Below are 21,432 nucleotides of genomic sequence, written 5' to 3'. Positions count from 1 at the left end.
CCACCTTCCCTTTAAGGGAATGGCCCAGAAGTTGTACGCATTATCACTTCTCCTTATATCCCATTGGCCAAACCTTAGTCACGTGACCATCCTAGCTGCAAGGGAGCCTGGGAAATGTAGTCCTCAGCCAGATGGCCCAGTCACAATTCCAGGGTTCTGTTGCTGAGGAAGGAGGGGAGGGTGGGTATTGGGGACAGCAGGCTGTCTCTGCCATAGACGGGCGCCGGTGGGGTGGTCCTGTTATGGAGTCTGGTGAGGGTGGAGGCTACCTTGATCATGAAAGTTTCCATTCTGCCCTGACAGGTACAACTGTAAGGAGGAGTTCCAGATCCATGAGGAGCTGCTCAAGGCCCATTACACACTGGGCCGGCTCTCAGACGCCACCCCCGAGCACTACCTGGTGCAGGTGAGGGCAGCCCGGCCCCTTTCCCCCTTCGGCCTCCCCCACCCACCTCTGGTCCTCCTTCTTCAGAGGGTCCCTCCCTCCTGCTTTCCCCACTGACCCCTTCTCTGAGTCATGTCCTCACCCCACTGTCTGGGCTCCTCCCCCACTTCCTGTCACCCCCTGGTTTCCTGGGCCGTGCCCCCTGCCCCGCGGAGCCCCCTGATCGGCTCTTCTGGCAGGTCCCTGCCTGGCCTCAGTCTGCCCACACCCCGCCCTTGGAGCAGCAGGGAGAACAGAGTCAGGGCCCCAGCTGGGGGATCTCTATCCTGTTCTCTACGCTCCAGAACTTCTCTGGCTTAGCTGCTTTTTCCCCTCACATATCCCCTAGAAAGCCAGGTCCACACGCCCAGATGACTTTCATTTTTCTTGTTCACTGCAGCAGCCCCCAGCCCTGAACAGTGCTCCGGCACCGTGTAGGTGCTCAGTAAATAGTCGGAGAAGGGATAATCATGCTGATGAAACTGTGTTTGTTGAAAGAGTAGCTGGGGTTTTCTGGTGTCTGGAAGAACTGGTTCCATTTCTAATCTGTCAGGCAATGTGTGGGTCCTGTTGGAGGGGCATGGCCAGATAATGTCCGAGCTCCTTTGTGCCCAGGAATGAACTCCCCTGGCGCCTCTTGTTCTCACCCTTTTACTCTGTCCCTCATTGCATCCATCACCCTAGCCGGGGAAGGGAGAGCCCCGTCCGTCCTCAGAGCTTCAGGACCTCAGGAGGGGGCTAGTGCAGGTTTCCTCTAGCTGATTCCTGGGGCCCCGGCTGTGACTCCCCACTTGGGCCCTTGCTCCAAGCCCTTCCTCTGGCTGCGGGAGACATTTGACTTCTTCCTGGAGAGCTTCAGGCCCCACCCTAGAGCCAGCCTCAGTTTCCTGCCCCTGGAGTGCCTCTCCCTACTTTCTTTCCTCAAGACCTGCCCCCAATGCTGCCTCCTCCATGAAGCCTTCTTGGATTCCCCATCAGGAGTTGTTGTTTTTCCCTTTCCCATGCTAAATGACACTCTTCTTGGGATCACAGATGGTCACATATTTTGTTTTTTCCAAAAGCCTGCAGACAACTTGAAGACCATGTCCCCTGCCCCATCTCTTGCTCCCCATCCTCTGGGGCCTGGGACAGAGCTCCACTGATAGAAGATGTCCCCGAGCATCTGAGTAACCCCTTGTGGCTCTTCCCCTGCCAGGGACGCTACTTCCTGGTGCGGGATGTTGCTGAGAAGATGGATGTACTGGGCACTGTGCGGAGCTGTGGGGCCCCCAACTTCCGGCAAGTGCGGGGTGGCCTCACCGTGTTTGGCATGGGACAGCCCAGCCTCTCTGGTTTCAGGCGGGTCCTCCAGAAACTCCAGAAAGATGGACACAGGGTAAGCAGGACTGCTTCCGGGCAGGGTCTCGCAGCCCCCCAAATCTGGCAGAGGGGCTCTTCCCGGGAGTGGCCTGGCCACATGATGGGGAGGGTGCCTGGGGACCCAGACCAGGCTCTGTAGGCCTTGAATGCCACAGTGATCATTGTGGTCAGCATGGTTGGGAAATTCTGGGTCAATTTTTATTTCCCTGTCGTATGTGGACATGGGGGCCCTAGGTCAGAAGCCCCTTATACACCCCACTTTGAGAACCTTGGAGAAGTGAGAAGGGGGACAGGGTGACAAGAGGGTCCAGGTCATAGCAAGAGAGGCACAGCATGATGACCACAGCGGACACAGGTCCTTGTGTCAGCCCTATGAAGGCAGGGCAGTTCCTCCCATTGCAGAGAGGAGGAAACCGAGGCCCAGAGAGGATGAGTGACACAGCTTAGGAGTGGTGTCCCAAGACCCAAACAAGGCATCTGAACTCTAAATTAGAGCCTGTTTTTTTTTTTTTTTTTAAGATTTTATTTATTCATTTGAGAGAGCGAGAGAGAGCACAAACGAGTAGTGGGAGAAGCAGACTCCCCGCTGAGCAGGGAGCCCGACGTGGGGCTTGATCCCAGGACCTGGAGATCATGACCTGAGCTGAAGGCAAATGCTTTATCATCTGAACCACCCAGGCGCCCCTAAATGCCTGTTTTTAATGACTCCTCTTTCCTGCCTGATGCTGAGGTGGGGTTTTGAGTGTCTGCAGGACAGAGGCTGAGGGTCCCATCTGATTGCAGCCTGCATCTGGTTTGACCTGGGGTTTAGCTGGAGAGTCCCTGAGTGAACCAGAGTGGGGTGGGGTGTTAGTTCTGGGTGGATCCTCTCTTCCCAGCCTGACTTCAAGTTCCACAGGGAAGGGTCTGCCCACATCTCTCTCTGTGTGTAAGGTGCTCAGTGAATGAATGATTGCATGGTGGTGGCGGGCATTCATTTCTTCCCCCAGTGTTTATCAAGCACTTGATTTATCTGGCGTTCCGTGCTTGGAATAATGGAGATGTGAAAATGACTAGAACATGGTTCGTCGTGTAAGGAACCTGTAGTCCATGAAGGGAGATGTAGTCACTGATCATGTTAGGATGAAGCAGGAATCAACACCATGAGCTTCAGACAAAGGGCTGTTGGCCCCGAGAAGAGGGAGAGTCAGGAGCAGGTGGTATTTGGACTGAGCTTTGCTTACTGTGTAAGATTCATGTTGCAGGGACAGAGTGGGGGTGACAGGCGCTCAAAGAGCAGGGACCGGTCTGTGGAAAGGCACAGAGGTAAGGCAGAAGGTCGGGTCTCCGTGCTGGGTAGTGGGGACAGTTTCTTCCTCCTTTGGCTCCTGGCAGGAGTGCATCATCTTCTGTGTGCGGGAGGAGCCCGTGCTGTTTCTGCGTGCTGAGGAGGACTTCGTGCCCTACACACCTCGAGATAAGCAGAATCTTCATGAGAACCTCCGGGGCCTGGGACCTGGGATCCAGGCAGAGAGCTTAGAGCTGGCCATCCGGAAAGAGGTAAGGGTCACTGGCGTAGGTGGAGGCCCCCTTCCCTGGCAGGCCGTGGGCGGCTGAGTTGGGACCCTAGCCCCCAGCCCAACTTTGCTCTCACCGGCCTGTACTCACCCACTCTTCTGCCCTGCTTGGGTGAGTAGCTGGATGCAAGGCCAGCTCACGGGAAGCTAGGGGAAGACCTTCCTGTTCCCGGCTCCGTTTGCTTCTGCCCCTTTCCCACCATGCGCACCTCCTCTGCACTCAGCATCCTTATTTAGCAGGGGCCTAGTGGAGTGAAAGGAGCATTAGACTAGGAGGCCCAACACCGAGGGTCAGCCCTCTGTGAGCTGAGAGGCCCGGATGAGGCACTTCTCTCGATGGGCCTCTGTCTGTCTGAGGTGCCCCTGTTCCCCTCCACCACCTGGGGCCCTGTCAAGGTTTCTGAGGCTGTTGACACACCACGGAGGTGTGTGCGTGGAGGGTGCCATCGCGGTGCCCCCAGAGACTCCCACGGGCAGGAGCCCACTTGTCTCCCATCTCCCTTTGGGGTCTCGTCTCCTCTAGCACCCAGCTGACTGAGCTTCCCCCTGTCCCTGAGTCTGATGGCTTAGCTGACCCCTGCTGCCCAGAGGGCAGGACGCTTCCTCCCTGGCCCCAGTGTGGGCCATGTCATCTTGTGCATAGGTGGCCCCCTCGGGCCGCTGGCCACCTCCATCCCATCAGGACTCCCAGGGCACAGAGCACCTCTGGCCGGATGGTTCCCCCTGGAGGAAGAGCAGCCTGTCCGTGGCCTCTTTGTGGTCTCCTCGCTCTAGAGCTCGGCCAGGAAGGCCAGCAGGGGCCTGCAGGTCAGTCATGGTCCTCTGGCCCCCACTCCTCCATGCAGATCCATGACTTTGCCCAGCTGAGTGAGAACACGTACCACGTCTACCACAACATCGATGACCTGCTGGGGGAGCCCCACGCTGTGGCCATCCGGGGCGAGGACGATGTGCACGTGACCGAGGAGGTGTACAAGCGGCCCCTCTTCCTGAGGCCCGCCTACAGGTACCGCGTGCCAGTCCTACCCGGTGACAGCAGATGACTTGGGCCGCATGGATGCCACTGTGCTGGGCAGGGGTGCTCTCTGGCCCTGCTCCCCAGCTGTGGTCTCAGTTTCACCGTCTGCAGGTTGGGCTGAGCTCCCCGCACCCATCTTTCCCACAGGAATGCGGGGTGGGGGATGCCCGGGCTGTGTGGCCTGCCTGATGGGCCTCTCCGCCTCACCTGGCAGGTATCACCGCCTGCCCCTGCCAGAGCAAGGGGCCCCCCTGGAAGCCCAGTTTGATGTCTTTGTGAATGTCCTCCGGGTAAGTCAGGGCAGGAGGCGGTGGGTGGTGGGAGCACAGACTAGGGACAGGAGCCTGGAGAGCGGGTGTGGGTCTAGGCCCTGTCTCCATGGTGATGCTCAGGGCGAGTATGGCCTCTGGCTTTCCTCAGAGGAAGGTTTCCTTCTGTGTTGTGTAAGAGGTGGAATGTGTGTGTGTGTTGGGGGGGGTGTATATTTGTACATTCTCTAATGACAGAGCCCAGCACTGACCATCTGAAGGCCTGGACTCTGAGCAGGCTCGGCTGCTAATTTGCTGTGTGATCTTGGACAAATCACCTGACCTCTCTAGACACCAAGTTCACCGGGGCTAAAAATTTCTTATCCGTAGCCTCTTGAGCTGGTGTTTCCTGAGGACTGGTGGTGTTTCTTTCCCAGCCCCTGCGGGAGGCCACCTCATTTAATTTGCATCTCACGGCGATGTCAAATACGGGCCTGTCCCCTCTGAGCAGTCTCACTCCCAGGACCAGCTGGTTGGGCTCCCCCAGGGCCTGGGAAGGAGGCAGGGCAGTCCTCCTCGGGGCAGATGGAGCACATTGGGCTTTGAAGTTTGGCAAAAGCGGCTGAGCCACCTGTCTAGGCCCCCCTTGCCAAAGACTGTGGGGTGCAGATGGGCCGATGTCATGACCCCCTTCCCTCGACTTGGTCCCGGCTGAGGGTTTCCAGGGCATGCTGTTGTTGACGGTCATGGTCTTTCCCAGGAAACCCCCAGCCTGCTGCAGCTCCGAGATGACCACGGGCCTCCCCCTGCTCTCCTCTTCAGCTGCCAGACAGGCGTGGGCAGGACCAATCTGGGAATGACCCTGGGTACCCTCATCTTGTTTCACCACAGCGGGGCTGCCTCGAGGCCGGAGTGAGTGTCCCAAGGCACCGCAGGGATGAGGAGAGGAGGGGGCAGGGCTGCCAGAGTGCTGGGGACGTGTCAGGAGCCCAGGGCCAGAGCTGGAGGTGGGGCATGTGGGGTTCATTTCCTGGGTTGCCACAGATTTGCTGAGTAATGCGAAAAAAGTCGCTTGACCTTTCTGGGCCTGTTTCCCCACTGGGGAAAATACCCCTTGCTTCCCCCAACCTGAATGGGAAGGAAGACTTGGAGACTGTAGTCCAATGCCCCTCAGCGGCCGTGTGAATGGAAATGTCAACAGGGGGGTGGTAGTAGAGGCCTTTGGGGGTACTGCTTATGCTACTGACCCCTTCCTTGTCAGGGCTGTCCCCCTGCAGACCAAGCCACTGCCCCTGGAGCAGCTCCAGCTGATCCAGAGCTTTCTCCACATGGTGCCTCAGGGGAGGAAGATGGTGGACGAGGTGAGTCAGGGGGCTGGGGACAGGGGCCGTGGAGGGGCCGTGCACTCCTCCGCTGGTGGGGTCTCTTCCTCCCCTGCACTGCCCCCTTTTTGACAAACCATTCTTTCCCTTTCTCTTCCCTTCCGCCTCCACCATCTTTGCTCGGCCCTGCGGCCCTCTTCCCTCTCCCTTCCCTGCCCTGGTCGTGGGCACCAGGTGGACAGAGCCATCACTGCCTGTGCCGAGCTGCATGACCTGAAGGAGGTCATCTTGGAACACCAGAGGAAGCTGGAAGGCCCCCGGCCAGAGAGCCCAGCCCAGGTGAGGCCTGGAGAGGGTCTGCTTTCGCCCGAGTCCTGCGACCTCGTTTTGTTAAACCTCTTGACTGGCTTCTTTCCAACTGACTTTTCCTGGTTGCTGCTTCTCCCAGAGAAGAGAGGCGTTCAGAGGAAGGGAAGCTAGAGGAGCTGGGCCTGCAGGAAAGATGGACAAGGAAGAGGGAAAGTTTACTTTCCCTGGCCAGGTCCCCTTGCTGCAGAATAAACAGGATGGAGGAAGGAGCTGCTGGCCAGGGTGCCGGGGGCCTCTGGATCCAGAGACTTCCCAGACCGCTCCTGGTTCCCCTCCGCGAGTCAGTCCCTTGCTGTTTCCTTGGGTAGGCCGGGGTTTGGTCCAGCCTGCTGCTTCTGGAAGAGTGATGGGCTCTGGGCTGTCTCAGCAGTCCTGTCCCTCGGCTCTGGGGAGAGGCCTTGTCTTGAGAGTGTGCACAGTGCATGGAAGGAATCTAAGGCCTGCAGAGACTTTTTCTTCTTCGACACTTTAAAAAAACATCTTTTGAAAGCAATAGTATAGTATGGAAAATTGAGAAATTGGAGAAGGCAGAAAGTCATCCATCATGTCAGCACAGCTACTGGGAGCATTTGGGGCCAGCTTCCTTCCTCCCACGTGCTTTGTTTGTGATGATCTTGTGGCGGGCGCCCCAGGGCACGTTTGCGGCCTGCTTCTAGCCCTTCTCCTCAGCATCCCCGTGCCATCCCTGCTTTCGTCATCGCCGTTCTTGCCGGCTGTGTGACTTCAACCATCGTTGGCCTGTTAGGTTAAGAGCGTGGCCTCTGGCCTGACCACGTGGGGTCCAGGCCTGGCTCTGCCACCTACAGGTGTGTGGACGTGGGCCACCTGCTTCACTGCTTCGTGCCTCAGTTTCCCCGCTTGTAAAAAGGGAGCCACGAATAATAACCAACCCATAGAGTTGTTGTGAGGATCAGCTGGGATAAGAGCCATGAGGCCCTTAGAAGGGAGTCTGCATGGAGCAGATGTCCCTGGGATGTCACCTGTCATGGTTTACTAACCACGCCCCTCTGGTTGGACAGTTGAGTTGCTTCCAGTTCCTCATCAGTATAAATTCTTGTGCATCAAGATAACTTCATGAAAATGAAGCTGTTGTGTATTTAGGATTTTTTCCCTTAGTCTAGATTAGAGGTTGGCAAACTGTGACCCATGGGCCAAATCCAACCCGCCACCTTGTTTTCATGAGTAAGTTCTATTGGAACATGGTCTTGCCCATTCAGTCCAGCACGTCCGGCTCTCTCACGCTGCAGTGGCCGAGTTGGGCAGGTACAGCAGAGACCCCAGAATATTTACTGCCTTTTATACAAATAGACATTTGCTGACCTCTGGCCTAGATTCCCAAAGATGAGGTTCAATGTAATCAAAGGGTATGACCGTTCTTTCGGGCCTCTCTGAATCTCACTTGCCCTCCAGAAGGTGGTACTGACCCAGTAGGCGATCCCTGAGATCTGAAGGTGGAGAGAGGGAGCTTGGGATTCTCTCTGACAGCTCCTTGACCCCAGAGCATGCTGGGCTGGGGTTAGGACATTTGTTTGGGGATCCAGCTCTCTCTGCCATCAACGTCATGATTGAGCAAGTCAGTTCATTTCTCAGAACCTCGGTAAAGTAAGGGTAAAAATCATGGCCCCCTTGGAGCACTGTTATGAGAGTCTTTTTGTTTTCTTGTGGGGTGGGTCACAGTTCTTAAGGGAGGGCCTCTGGCTTAGAGAAGGGTGTTTATGTACTTCTTTCCTCAACACGACTGTGCACGGCCCTGCACATGCATGGCTTGGTGCAAAGAGGGGGGGTCCCAGCTTGTCTGTGGGCACAGGCCCGGAGGGCGAGGCGGTCCCTGGGTTGATAGCAGTGGTTCTGGGGTAGTCACCAACTGCTTCCCCTTCACCAACAGATTAATCGCAGCAAATCGGAGAGCGGTTAGACGCTTGGAAGAATTTCCAGCCTGGCAGAAGTTATAAAGGGAGGGGATAGATGGTGTTCTGGGGATTTCTCAGGCTTACCTCCTGCCCTTCTGGGAATGGGGACAGGATGGCCCCGAGCCCTGTCTTCACCACCCACCCCCCTTCTGGGTCACCTCCTCTCAGGGAAGCTGCAGCCAGCACGGTGTCCAGCAGAGGGCGCTGCAGAGCCTGGAGCGATACTTCTACCTGATCCTGTTTAACTACTATCTCCACGAGCAGGTGCGGCTGGAGGATGAGTGGACCCACAAGCCCTCCTCCTGGGGTCCCTCCAGCCCTGTCTCCCACGGTGACTGGCATGGGGTTGTCGAGGACCCCTGTGGAACTGGGGAGGAGGGTGGGGGCGTGTGTGTTGGTTCCAGAGGAAGGTGGGTGTGGGGGACATGGAGAGACCCCGATAGAGTGGTGGTCCTAGAGCAGGTCAGGCAGAGAGAGGGCCTACCTCTCTCTCCCCTGGGCCCCAGTCTCTGTACCCTTAGCTGGGGCATTGGGGCCTGGAAGGATCTTGCTTCGGACCTCCTGGTCCTGTCTCCTCACCCCCCCCCGCCCTGGACCATGATGGATGTCTCTTGGGGCTCCCCCACCACAGGGCCAGCTGGGAGAGTTTGGGATGGCCTCGTGCCCCTGAACTCCCATCTCTCTCTGCCTCGGGCTGCAGTACCCGCTGGCCTTTGCCCTCAGTTTCAGCCGCTGGCTCTGTGCCCATCCTGAGCTGTACCGCCTGCCTGTGACTCTGAGCTCAGCGGGGCCTGTGGCCCCCAGGGACCTCGTCGCTAAGGGCTCTCTGGTGAGTGTGGCCGGGTGGCTGGGGAAGTGGGAATGGGTGTGGGCTGGCCCCGGGGCTGGTGGGCCCTTGATTCCTGACGGCTTGGGTTAAACATTGCTGCCCTTCCCAGAAGACAAAGGGGCGATGGCCTTTGGGGCAGCAGACTCTTCCTGTGAGTGACATGGGGCTGATCTCCGGCCCCAAGAAGCGTTTGCAGCTTTGGCCACTGCTGTCATTCCCTCTCCTCGTTCTCAAACCCACGTGCTGCAGGCGAGGAGGCAGGAGGCCTGGTTCTGATGTCTTTGCCACCAGCCTCTCCCTGATGAGCCTCAGGTTCCTCATCTGGAGGGTGGGCACTAGCGCCTTTCTCCTTGCCGGGGCGGTGATGAAGTGCCAAGTGTGCAGAAGTGCTTGGTAAACTGTAGAGAGCTGGTCCCTGCCCTGCCCTGCCCCACCTTGGGCTGGGCTCTGAATCTCAGTCAGCTGCTGTGGGTCCCAGGCTTGCTGCTCTCCCTGCAGGGGGCGGACGACCTCATCTCTCCAGACGCACTCAGCACTGTCAGAGAGATGGATGTGGCCAACTTTCGACGGGTGCCCCGCATGCCCATCTACGGCACAGCCCAGCCCAGCGCCAAGGTGACCACCCCAGGGGCCCTACGTCCCCTCGTGGGCTGAGTGGGGTAATGGTTGAGCCCTTTCACTGATGGCCCTCCTGTCTCCCCGCAGGCCCTGGGGAGCATCCTGGCCTACCTGACTGATGCCAAGAGGAAGCTACGGCATGTCGTGTGGGTCAACCTGAGGGAGGAGGCCGTGCTGGAGTGTGACGGGCATACCCACAGCCTGCGGTGGTCTGGGCCCCCCATGGCCTCCGACCAGCTTGAGGTGAGGCCCTCCTGCCTTCCGCACACCCCTACTTTGGAGGCCTTCTGGAAAATTGGCCTGGGAGGGTCTTTAGAAGGTCCCATGCTCCTCTTGTAAGATGGAGAAACTGAGGCCCCAAGAGGAGCAGACTCAGGGAGTGGCTGATTCAGGACTCCCACTGTGGCCATCTCCCTGGCTCTGGGTCTGGCTCTGATCCCTGAGGCTCAGGAAGGGGCAGGGATGCCCCCGAAAGCCAGGACTGGTCCTGGCCATGGCAGGCTCTGGCCTTCCGGGGCTGGCCTGGAGGCTGCCTCAGTGGCCTGAGCCCTCTGTCCCACCCTCCTCTAGAACCTGGAGTCCCAGCTGAAGGCCCACCTGAGTATGCCTCTCCCAGGCACGGGGGGTGCACCGACCCGCAAGTTCCAGACATGCCTCACCATGCAGGAGGTCTTCACCCAGCACCGTGGGGCCTACCCCGGCCTCACTTACCACCGCATCCCCCTGCCAGACTTCTGCGCCCCCTGTGAGCAGGTGAGGGGGCTGTGCAGGCCTGGCCTCTGGGGAGCCAGAGGGGGCCCTCTCCCACCCCGCTCTGGCCTGGGCCTTGGCTCGGGACGCAGCTCCCCCGAGGGACTGGGAGCGTGTTCCACGAGCCTTCACATATGACCAAGTGGTTTATTCGCTCGGCACCTGTGTGTTTATTACGTGTCGGTGTGTGTGTGGGAGCACATCCATGGTGTTCATGAATGTGCGTCTGTGAGGGAGACGTGTTTGGAGAGTGTGTGGGTATCACTGTGGAGTGTGTGCATGTGTGTGGTGGGCGTGTTGGTCTGGAATCTGATGTGCATCTTGTCTTTACCAGGGGGTATGTGGCAGGCGTATCTGGGGAACTGTGTGGTGTGGAATGTGTGTGGGGGCTTGTGGGGTGCTTGTGTGTGACCAAGGTTGTGTATGTGCTCTCTGTAGCTTTGTGTCTTTGCAAGAGTCTGTGTAGTTTGTGTGTCTTAGCGTCCATGGACACGTCCGTGGTGTGTGTGCCCAGCACTCACTGCGTGCGGGTCGCTGCGTGCCTGTGTGGTACATCGGTTGTCTGGGTGATATGTCTGTGCGGGGTGTTGTTCTGGGCCCGGGGCGTGCGGGGACGTCTCATGTGCAGCCTGTGAGGGGCAGAGACGGGGCTTGTGGTTCCTGCCTCTGCGGGTCTGGTTGCCTGTTGTTTGTCGCCCCCTGGTGGACGCGTGCTGCAGTGATCTGCTCAGGTCGGACCCCTGCCCTCAGGCTGGGACCTGGGTTGGGTCCCTCTCAGGCAAGCAGCCAGGCCAGGGGTCCCTGCGCAGCCCTGGGGGACACAGCACGTGGGAGTGGCATACGCATGTTTCGTACGCTGCCTGGTGGAGGGTGCGTGTGTGCGTGTGTGTGTGTGTGCGCTCGCGCACCTGGGGGAGGGGGGGAAGGTAGCAGGGGCATGGCTGTTTACAAGCATGTCATCTTGTGCCCGGCTGCCCCAGGACCACTGCTTTGGGGTTGCCATTTGGAGGGATGGGCCGCGTTGGGAGTCTGCAGCCTGGAGCACCGGCTGCCTGACTCAGACCCTGATCTCCCCACCCAGGATTTTGACCGACTGCTCGAGGCTCTGCGGGCTGCCCTCGCCAAGGACCCGGGCACTGGCTTCGTGTTCAGCTGCCTCAGTGGCCAGGGCCGGACCACGACCGCCATGGTGGTGGCCGTGCTCGCCTTCTGGCACATCCAGGTTTGTGTGGCCCGTCCTGTGTGGACAGGGCAGGGTGGTACTCGGCCCCGGGGACCCTGGCTGTGGCAGGAGCGTGTGGGGGACAGGGATGGTGCATGGTGTGGAGTCTCTCCCATCAGTCCTGGGCAGGGGGCCTGGGGGCTGGCAGACCCCCGGCAAGGGGTTCCTCACGTGGGGGAGGGCGCGACCTGGATGGACGTGCTCCCTGTCCCAGCAGCTGTCCTCCCCCAGGGCTTCCCCGAGGTGGGCGAGGAGGAGCTCGTGAGTGTGCCTGATGCCAAGTTCACCAAGGGCGAGTTTGAGGTGAGCACACCCCACGGGGTCCCCCGGGGACACCTGGTGAGGGGAGAGGGCGAGTCTTGCTGGCAGGTCTGGGGGATCTTCAGAGCTCCTATTAATTACGTCACCTTCTTGCATCTCATCATCTCAGTGCTCGCCTGCTCCCATTTCACAGATGAGCAAACCAAAGCACAGGTCAGCTTGGCTCCAGGCCCTGACAGATGGCTCTTGGAGAAGAGGGGGCTAGACTGACCCCTGTCTGCCTGGCCCTGCCGCTGGGCTGCTCTGTGCCCTGGGGAAGCCCCTGGCCACATCTTGTCTGGGTGACGCTGACGCCTGCCTCACAGGCGCTTGGGCCCCAGCTGGGGCCGGTGACCTTGATGCCGGGCCATGGCCTGTCCCACCCCACCTCTATTTCAGTCCAGGGCACTGGGTGGATGGCCACTCACAGTTCCGATTTAGTCACCCCTGTATTGTGCCCCTGCTACATGCCGTCAGTCCAGACACCCTGCAAGTAAGCGGCAAAGTCCCTGACTTACGGGGGCGGGGAACGTGGCGCTCAGAGCTGGCGTGTGGCTCCCTGGTGTCGGCGCTGTGGTCGGCTCCTGCCTCGTCGACTGGCCTCATCACATTCCCGCTCCCCCCCCCCCCCCGCTGTCCCTGCTGTCTTGTCACCCTGGCCTCTGCATGCTCCCTCAAACTTGCCAAACTCCTTCAGCTTCTCGGCCTTTGCATGTGCTCTTTCCTCTCCCTAAAACTCCTCTCTTCCTTCTTGCTGATTCGCTGATTCTTAGATTTTTATTTTTTTCATTGTGGTAAAATGTACCTAACATATAATTTGCCATTTTAACTGTGTTTAAGCGTATGGTTCTGTGGCACTGAGTACATTCACTTTGTTGTGCAACCAGTACCACCATCCGTCTCCAGAACTTTCTATTCATCGCAAACCGACCATACCCATAAAACAGTAACTCCCCATTCCTCCCTCCCCAGCTGCTGGTGACTGTGGTTCTGCTTTCTGTCTCTATGGATTTGACTATTCCATATAACTCATACACGTAGAATCATCCAGTATTTGTTCTTCTGTGTCTGGTCTATTTCATTTAACGTGATGTCCTCAAGATTCATCCACGTTGAGGGTCTATTAGCTTTCACACCTTTCTCAGGCTGAGTATTATCCTATTGTACGTATGGACCACGTTTTGTTCACCCACTCATCTGTCGGTGGACACTTGGGTTCTCGTCACCCTTTGGTGATTGTGAGTCATGCTGCTATGAAGTACAGGAGTACAAATACCTGTTCAGATATCTGCTTGCACTTTCAGAAGTGGAATTGCTGGATCATATGGTAACCTGTCTAGTTTTTAAACAACGGCCGTATCGTTGTCTGTGGCAACATATCCACCGGCAAAGCACAAGAGGTTTAGTTTCTCTACGTTTTTGCCAACACTTGTTGTTTTCTGTTCTGACAGTTGCCATCCTGGTGGATGTGAGGTGGCATCTTATTGTGGTTTTGAGTCCCCGTTCCCTGATGCTGAGTGATGCTGAGCATCTTTCCATGTGCTCATTGGCCACCTACATGTCTTCTATGAGGAAATGTCTGTTCAAGTTCTTTGCCCATTTTTGATTTGGTTTGCTTTGTTGTTGAGTTATGGGAATTTTTCAATATATTCTGGATATCAATCCCTTAGCAGATATGCGATTTGCAAATATTTCCTTTCATTCTGTTGTTTGCCTTTTTACGCTGTTGATGGTGTCATTTTCTTTTGTCACCTGTGCTTCTGATGTCCTGTCCAAGAAGTCATTGCCACATGCAACGTCATGAAGTTTTCCTCTCTATTTTCTTCTAAGAGTTTTATGGTTTTAGCTCTGTGTTTATGTCTTTGATCTGTTTTGAGTTACATTTGCACATGAATATCCAATTTTCCCAGCACCACTGTTGAGATGGACCTTGAGGTTTTCCTTCGTGTGGGGTGAGTCTGTTGCTAGGGCTGGCGACCTCACCTACCCCCCTTGGTTTCCTCTGTGTTCCCCTGGCCCCAGGTGGTGATGAAGGTGGTGCAGCTGCTACCTGATGGGCACCGCGTGAAGAAGGAGGTAGATGCGGCCCTGGACACCGTCAGTGAGACCATGACGCCCATGCACTACCACCTGCGGGAGATCATCATCTGCACCTACCGCCAGGTGAGCCTCGCCCTGACCCACGGGTCCCTCCCCCAGTGCACAGAGAGGTTGTGGCTGACTGGATGTGAGGTGGCTAGGGCTCCCGGGGGGCCCTCATCGGTTCTGTTACGTCCTCACCTTCTGGATGTGACCTGTGAAATGGAAACGCGCCCAGCCCTAACTCACCCTTGCCTGATTCGGGAGTGCTTGACGAGGTGTATGCGCTGGTGATGTTCAGAGTATTTGACAGCTGTGGCAGCCCTGGGACCAGTCAAGGATGTGGCCAGTCAGAACTAACGCCCTGTCCTGACCCCTGTGGTGTCAGATGTTAACCCTTCAGGTTCTGGGTCGTGGACGGTGCCGAGGGTCCAGGGCAGGAGTCAGGTTGGTAGATGGGGCCACTCCCGGGGCTTGGCAGGTGGCCATTTAATGACCAGCAGGGCAGCCGTTCAGTGTTTTAATGGCTGATGCCGCATGACTGCCCACTCAGGACCTATGTATGTCTGCGCTGCCCTCGGGCTGGGGCTGGCCCCCAGATTGACCTCCTCAGTTAAAAATTGTGTTTGGATAACTCATGAAATGATAAAAATGAAACGGTTTCCATAAAGGTACAAATTTTATGTAAAAATCCAGAATTTCAGCCTATTTAGAAAAAAAAAGTGCCTTTCCATTAGCTGTCTGTGGGGCTCTGTCCTACACAGCTCTCCTGGCCCAGTCAGATGACTTGACATTATCTTCTGATTATCACGTTCACCCATCCCCATTCCAGAGGCCAGGCTGCTGCTGACCTCAGCAGTGGGAGGATAGGGATCCCTGAACCCCATCCCAGGGCTCCCTGGTGGTGGATTGGTGGGTGGGGTGGGGGTGGAGCAGAAGCAAGATAGTCATTCCCCAGTATGGCCACCAGGTGGCCTTAGTGAGCTGGGCCTGGGTCAGACTCTCAAAGAGGCTGAAGAACACAAGGCCTTCACTCTCTAATGCAGTCCTTTTCACCCGGCAGCGGCAGCATACTAGTTTCACACGGGAGCTTTGAAACATTCCCATGCCTGAGTTCCATCCATAGAGAGTCTAATTTACTAGGTCTGCTTGGGGGGGCCAGCGTGTGAGTGTTTTTTTGTACAGTTCCCTAGGTGATCCCAATGCATAGTCAAGGTTGAGGACCACCTCGTCTAAGCGGGAGTCCCCAGCTGCAGTGAGTTTCAAGATCACCTGGAGAACCCGTTGCTGGGCTCCAGTTCTGAGTTTCTGATTCCGTAGGTCTGGAAAGCTCTTAGGTGATACTGATGCTCCTGGTGGGGGCCCACACTGGGGGATCTGCTGCAGTCGAGTCTCACCCTCTTGCTGTCTTCTTAATAACAGCTTTATGGAGATAGAATTCACATACCATACGATCCAGTTATTTAAAGTGTGCAATTCAACAGTTTTTAGTACTTTCACAGAGCTGTGTGGCCATCACCACAACCAGATACAGAACATTTTCATCACCCCATTTCGCCCTTCCCCAACCCTAGGCAACTGTGAATCTACTTTCTGCCTCTATGGATTTGCCTATTCTGGACATTTCATAAAAATGGAATCCTACAGATGTGGTCCTTGTGACCAGCTTCTTTCACTCAGCATGATGTTTTCAAGTTTCATCCGTGTTCTAGCATGGATCATTACTTCGTTCATTTTTGTGACTAATATTCTATTGTATGGATACATCACATTCTGTTGTTGGTGTCATGCCTCATCTAAGGTCATGAGAATTTACCTCAAAGAGGTAAGTAGATTTCTTCTAAAATTTAATAGTTGTAGCTCTTATATTTAGTCTTTGATTCATCTTGAGTTAATTCTTATATATGGTGTGAGGTAGAGATCCAGCTTCATTCTCTTGCATGGAGATATCCAGTTGTCCCAGCATATGTGTTGAAAAAACAATTCTTTCCCTATTGAATTGTTTTGACACCTCTAAAAAAATCCATTGACTGTAAATGTGAGGGCTTATTTCTGAGATTTCAATCCTGTTCCATTGATCTATCTGTTCTATGCCAGTACTACTGCCTTAATTACCATAGTATTGTAGTGAATTTTGAAATTAGGAAATGAGTTTTCCAAGTATGACTTCTTTTTCAGAACTTATTTTGGCTGTTCTGGGTCCCTTGTATTTCCATATGAATTTTAGGATTAACTTGCTAATTTCTGAAAGAAAAAAAAAGCCAACTGAGATTTTGATAGGGATTTTGATGCAGATCAATTTGGGGAGTATTGCCATCTTAACAATAGTTACTCTTTTGATGCATAATATGAGATGTCTTTCCATTTATGTAGGACTTCTTTGTTTTTTTACAAGATATTTTATAGTTTCTAGAGTGTGAGTTTTACACTTCTTATATTAAATTTATTCATAAGTAGCTTATTGCTTTTGTGTTACTGTAAATGGAGTTAATTTCTCAATTTCATTTTTTAGTTTGTTCATTGTTACTATACAGAGATACAAGTGATATTTGTATATTGATCTTCTACCTTGCAAACTTGCTAAACTAATTCATTAGTTTTGATACTTTCTTTAGTGAATTTCTTAGAATCTTCTGTTTACAAGATCATGTCGTATGCAGATAGAGATAGTTTTGCTTCTTCCTTTCTAATTTGGATGTCTTTTATTTAATTTTCTTCCTTAATTGCCCTGGCTAGATCCTCCAGTAGAATGTTAAGTAAAAGTAGCTAGCACAGACACCCTCTCTTGTTCCTGATCTTAGGGGGAAAGCTTTCAGCCTTTCACATTAAATCTGATGTTATCTTTAGCTTTTTCATAGATACTCTTTGTCAGCTTGAGAAAGTTCCCTTCCATTCTTAGTTTACTGAGTGTTTTCTTTTCATGAGGAGATATTGAATATTGTTAAATGCTTTTTCCATGTCTGTTGAGATGATTATCTTGTTTTTTGCCCTTTATTCTATTGATATGGAATGATATTTTAATTGAAGGTATTAAACCAACCTTACATTCTGGGATAAATCCTGCTTGGTCATGGTGTGTCTTTTATGTTGCTAGATTTGGTTTGTTGAGGATTTTTGGGTCAGATTCATAAGAGATCTTGGTCTCTTATGTCTTTGTTCGGTTTGGCATTAGGGTCCTGCCGGCCTCACAGAGTGTGACTGTCTCACTTTTGTGGATGAGACCGAAACCTCGAGAAGGGAGAGGCCATCATACGTGCATTATTCAGCTGGGGCTGCCACAACAAAATACCACAACCACATGGCTTAAACAACAGAAATTTGTTTTTTCACATTGTGGAGGCTGGAAAGTCCAAGATGAACGTTCTGACCAATTTGTTTCCACTGAGCTCTCTCATCCTGCTTGCATATGGCTGCCTTCTCACCGTGTCCTCCCACAGCCTTTCCCGGGTACCTGGATGTGGACAGATAGCGGGATGGGAGAGAGAGACGGAAGGCGCTGTCTGATATATTTTCTTAGAAAGACACTAATCTTAGAGATCCTAGAACTACTGGTAGAGAACAAAGAAAGAGCTAAAAGCAACCTCAATCCCAGTAGTTGGGATTCAAGAGGCCCGTTTAAAACAGGGAAGGACCTTTCTACGGTTGCCAGTATATAACCTTGCTAAATGTGTCCATTTTAAAGAAAGGAGAGATGGAAGGAAAGAAAGAAGCAAAAATTTAAAAACCTAACTACCATCTACACGGTTGGCATTTCATAAAAGAAAGGATATTTTAGTACCAGAAAAGTAGAATGGACATGATCTCAGAGTAGAATGGACATGATCTCCGAGTAGTTAAGAGTCCTTGAACAGATTTATGTTTCTAAGTTCCTGTAGACCTGTGAAACTGGTTATGGACACGGATTTGTGAATCACAGCTTTTGGTGACCAGGCCACTATGTCCTTTAGCCAGAAAAGGCAGAATGTCTTTCCTCCAAGGTCACCCTGCACTTGACCTGGCCTGGCTAGACCCAGAGCGTATGTCCTGCCTGAGGTCAGGATGGCCTGAGCTGCCCCAGCTGCCTTAAGATTAGAAGGGGCCTCTGGCCTGCTCCATGCATGCGTGTGTGTGGACTCTGGAATGGCCGGATTGTTCTGGGCTGACTGGCAGAAGGAATGTGGATGTGGGTGACAGCCGTCTTCATCCCCTCTGACCGCCTGTGTCCCACCTGCCAGGCTGCACCAGTACTGCTTCCCAGCAGGGCTGTATGTGGGAAGGACACGAGGGACCAGAAGTACAGGGCTGATACACGTCAAGTGTTCAACTAATGGGAGGGCTCTGAGGATCAGTGTAGGGCCAGAGTGTCCTGTGATATCCTGTAGCTTCAGAATCCCCACAGGGACCCTCAGATTTTAGTGCTAAAAGACTTACAGAGCATTTGTCCCCTCTATTGACAGATGAGCTAGAGAGTGGGTTGTATAGGGTCCCATGTGAGTTGGTATCAGAGCGGGGCTGAGAGGCAAAGATCCTCGCTCCCAGGCCCCACCTTCTAAAAGTTATTTCATACCAGTCAGCACCTGGTCCATGTTTAGATTTTCTCAGTGGTCTCACAAAGTCTTTTTGCAGTTGGATCAGGATCCGAACAAGAGCCACATGTCACATTTGGCTGATGTGGCCCATGGAATCTAGAGCAGCTCTTCCCCCTTTTATTCCCCAGAAGCGTAACCCCAGAGGTAAGCGGGTTGCTTCCTAGGCATCCGCAGTCTGGACCTGGTTAGTTGCACCCCTGGCTCTAACTGATCGTGGGTGATGCTGTGGGCTGCCACAGGGTACAGAAGGCCCGTGGTCTCTTCTGTGACCGGGCAGCTGCTGGTGCTCATCCCCTGGATTCTTTATTTCACGGAGGGTTTGCAAAATGCTGGTATGCTGGCTCTCTCATTCCCCCTCCGTTAACTAACTGCAGTAATTCCAGAAAGATCCTCTGCACTGAGGTGTGGTGGAGGCAGGAAGGCAGGGCCAGAGCTTGGGTTTTCGCTTGACTTGCTCACGTTCAAAGGAGGTTTGGGAGGTGCTTTTCTAAAGCCGAGGGGAAGGATGTTGGGTTTGGTGAGCTCTCGGGTTCCTCTAGACTCAGATGAACCTGAAGTCTGTGATGAGGGTCTGGGTGACCGGGGTGGGCTGGGAGAAGGAAGATGGAGGGGTTCCTGAGGGGAGGTTGGGAGTTGCTAGAGGCCAGTGCTGGAGGCCAGGGGACCAAGCCCCCATACGTCCCGACTCAGAGACAGCGTGGGAGGTCCCCCCCCCCGCCCAAGGCTCACCGTGCATTTTCGCATCCACGGTCTGGCTCAGTGCTTACTCTGTATCTGTGCCTGACGAAGGGCAGTCTGCACCATCACATCCGTGTTTGCATTTGAGGAAGGGAGGCGCTGGGCTTGCCCAAGAACCCACACTGGTGGATGGCAGGAGGAGAGCGAGACCCCAGACCCGGATGCGCAGATCGGGCCCTCTCCGCCCCGCCATCCTGCCGCCCAAGTTGGAGGAGGCCCCGCCTTCCTCCCACCTCAAGCCCTGCTGCTGGGGGCGGTGGGGGAATCAGAACTAGAAGCCACGACCCGTGCCCTTGTGTTCCCAGCCTGAGAAGGCTAGAGGACAAGAGCACATTGCAGGCTCAGAGGGGGGATGGGACTAAAACTGTACGTACATTTTCCACAGAGACAGGCCTTCCCTGGTCCGACAGCCTTGACTCCCCTCTCTGCCTGGGCCTGTCCCAGGCTGCCTGGCCTCTGCAGGTTGCAGCCCAGTGATGTGTCCTCCACTCTCTAGAGCGTCAGTGAGCCTGGGCCGGGACCTGACCAACGCTATGTGTGTGAGGGGGCCAGAATGCTAGGGCATTTTAAAAACCACCTCAGAAGGAAAAAAGAAAGAGAAAGCTCTTTGAACTAAGCCACTCTGTGAGGTTGTGATAGAGGTGACAAAGCTGGGCCCTAGGCTGAGGAGAATCTGGGATGACCACCAGCCCATGGTGGGGACACCATCTGGTGAATTAGTTGTTTCCTGCTGGGCCTGGAAAGGGAAAAATATTTGTGACAGAAACCAAGGTCAGGGCTCCTGGAGGAAGTCCTGCTAGAATCATTAATGCCAGGGGCCTTTTCCTTAGCCTTGGCTGGTGACGTTAATTCTTAGTGTTCTGTGTTTAAAACAGTCTAATGTGTCTCCCGTCTGTCCCTTCAGAAAGAGTTTGAAGAAAAACTGAGATAAAAGTAGCCACACAGAGAGATATAATAAGATGTCCTTTGGTGTCCAATTGAGATTTCGTCTATAGATCTCTAACTTTGAGCAGTGCTTTTGGTTTTCTAAGAACTTATCTTTTGTCTCCTTTGGTCCTCAGAGTAGCTGGTAAGGAGGTGATGGTAGGTTTTACTAGCCCAGTTTACTGAGGAAGACAGTGAGGCCTGATGACCCCGTGATCAGCTTGAGGCGGGACCAGAACCTATCTCCCAACTCCTCGGCCTGTGTTCCTTTCCTCCCCAATGGCCGTGACACTTGGGGCAGTTTGGTTGTGGGGGGTGGACAGGAAGGGGCCAGTGAGGAAGCCGCCAGGGCCTACTGTACGCGCTGCCCTGGGTTGGTGCAGAGTTGCTGAAAGGTCAGAGGTTCAGCTCGGTGCCCCCAAAGACAAAGGGTATTCAGAACAATACCGAGTGAGACAGCTCTGGGTCTAAGCCCCAGGTGGGGTCCCTCTCATGTTCTCAGAGCTGAGACCTCTCTGCTTTCCCGTCCTTCCCATGGTGTGGCTGAGCAGGAACAATCTCCACCCTCCGGGGGGACTTCCTGCTTTATCCGACAGCCAACATGCCCTGAGCACCTGCCGTGAGCCAGGCTTGTTCCTACGCGTGCACCATCAGGCTTGGAGCTTTCAGGGGGTCCCCATCAAGGAGACCCTGCCTCTGTGCTCACTGCTGCCATTGTTAGCCTTGTGGTTGTCACCAGGGGCGCCTCTCTCTGCTGCTCATCTCTCTTCTGCTGGGCCAGGGCTTGTCTCTGACCCCCTGACCCCCAGACTCTGCCTGGCATGGGTAGGGCTCCGCAGACGTCTGTCTAGTGAGCAGACGAATGGGCGGAAGGTTGAATAAGTCACCATGTGATTAAATAGGAAAACTGACTCCTACCCTTCCTTATACCTTTTTGTTCTTTGTCCACATTGTTGGTCCGCCAGGAGAGGACACTCTTCTCCAGCCACACAAAAATGCCCTGAGTCTAGGTTGGAAGCCCCGAGTTCTAGCCTGGGCTCTGCTAGGAACTCCCTGCACTCCCCTGGGTGAATTGCTTTGGCCTGCCTGGGCCTCTCCTTTCCCATCTGTCACCTGGGGTCACCATTGCTTCTCTACCTGCCTGGAATGGTGGCGGTGAGCACAGCCTGGGTACAAGATGAAGTAGGGGTGGGGTATA

General features: G+C 54.5%; 1 protein-coding gene across 5 annotated transcripts in view; it reads left to right on the top strand.

The window, feature by feature from the left end:
- The window catches only part of PALD1 (phosphatase domain containing paladin 1), a 124,216-nt gene that overhangs the window by 40,182 nt on the left and 62,602 nt on the right, over positions 1–21,432 (top strand). For 4 of the 5 annotated variants that reach the window (XM_078077627.1, XM_036083955.2, XM_036083951.2 and 1 more), the window contains 16 exons: positions 304–406; positions 1,620–1,799; positions 3,158–3,322; positions 4,185–4,345; positions 4,572–4,647; positions 5,366–5,517; positions 5,867–5,966; positions 6,162–6,266; positions 8,375–8,470; positions 8,907–9,035; positions 9,534–9,650; positions 9,741–9,896; positions 10,224–10,406; positions 11,485–11,625; positions 11,857–11,928; positions 13,948–14,088. In XM_078077627.1, the coding sequence (XP_077933753.1) occupies positions 304–406; positions 1,620–1,799; positions 3,158–3,322; positions 4,185–4,345; positions 4,572–4,647; positions 5,366–5,517; positions 5,867–5,966; positions 6,162–6,266; positions 8,375–8,470; positions 8,907–9,035; positions 9,534–9,650; positions 9,741–9,896; positions 10,224–10,406; positions 11,485–11,625; positions 11,857–11,928; positions 13,948–14,088 (2,077 nt within the window). Of the gene's footprint in view, positions 1–303; positions 407–1,619; positions 1,800–3,157; positions 3,323–4,184; positions 4,346–4,571; positions 4,648–5,365; positions 5,518–5,866; positions 5,967–6,161; positions 6,267–8,374; positions 8,471–8,906; positions 9,036–9,533; positions 9,651–9,740; positions 9,897–10,223; positions 10,407–11,484; positions 11,626–11,856; positions 11,929–13,947; positions 14,089–15,578; positions 17,068–21,432 lie in introns of those variants that run through there. The other variant, XM_078077628.1, reaches the window with a different exon arrangement.

The sequence above is a fragment of the Halichoerus grypus genome, chromosome 7, assembly GCF_964656455.1.
Source record: "Halichoerus grypus chromosome 7, mHalGry1.hap1.1, whole genome shotgun sequence".
Taxonomy (NCBI): domain Eukaryota; kingdom Metazoa; phylum Chordata; class Mammalia; order Carnivora; family Phocidae; genus Halichoerus; species Halichoerus grypus.
This window is presented reverse-complemented; position numbering and strand designations above follow the sequence as displayed.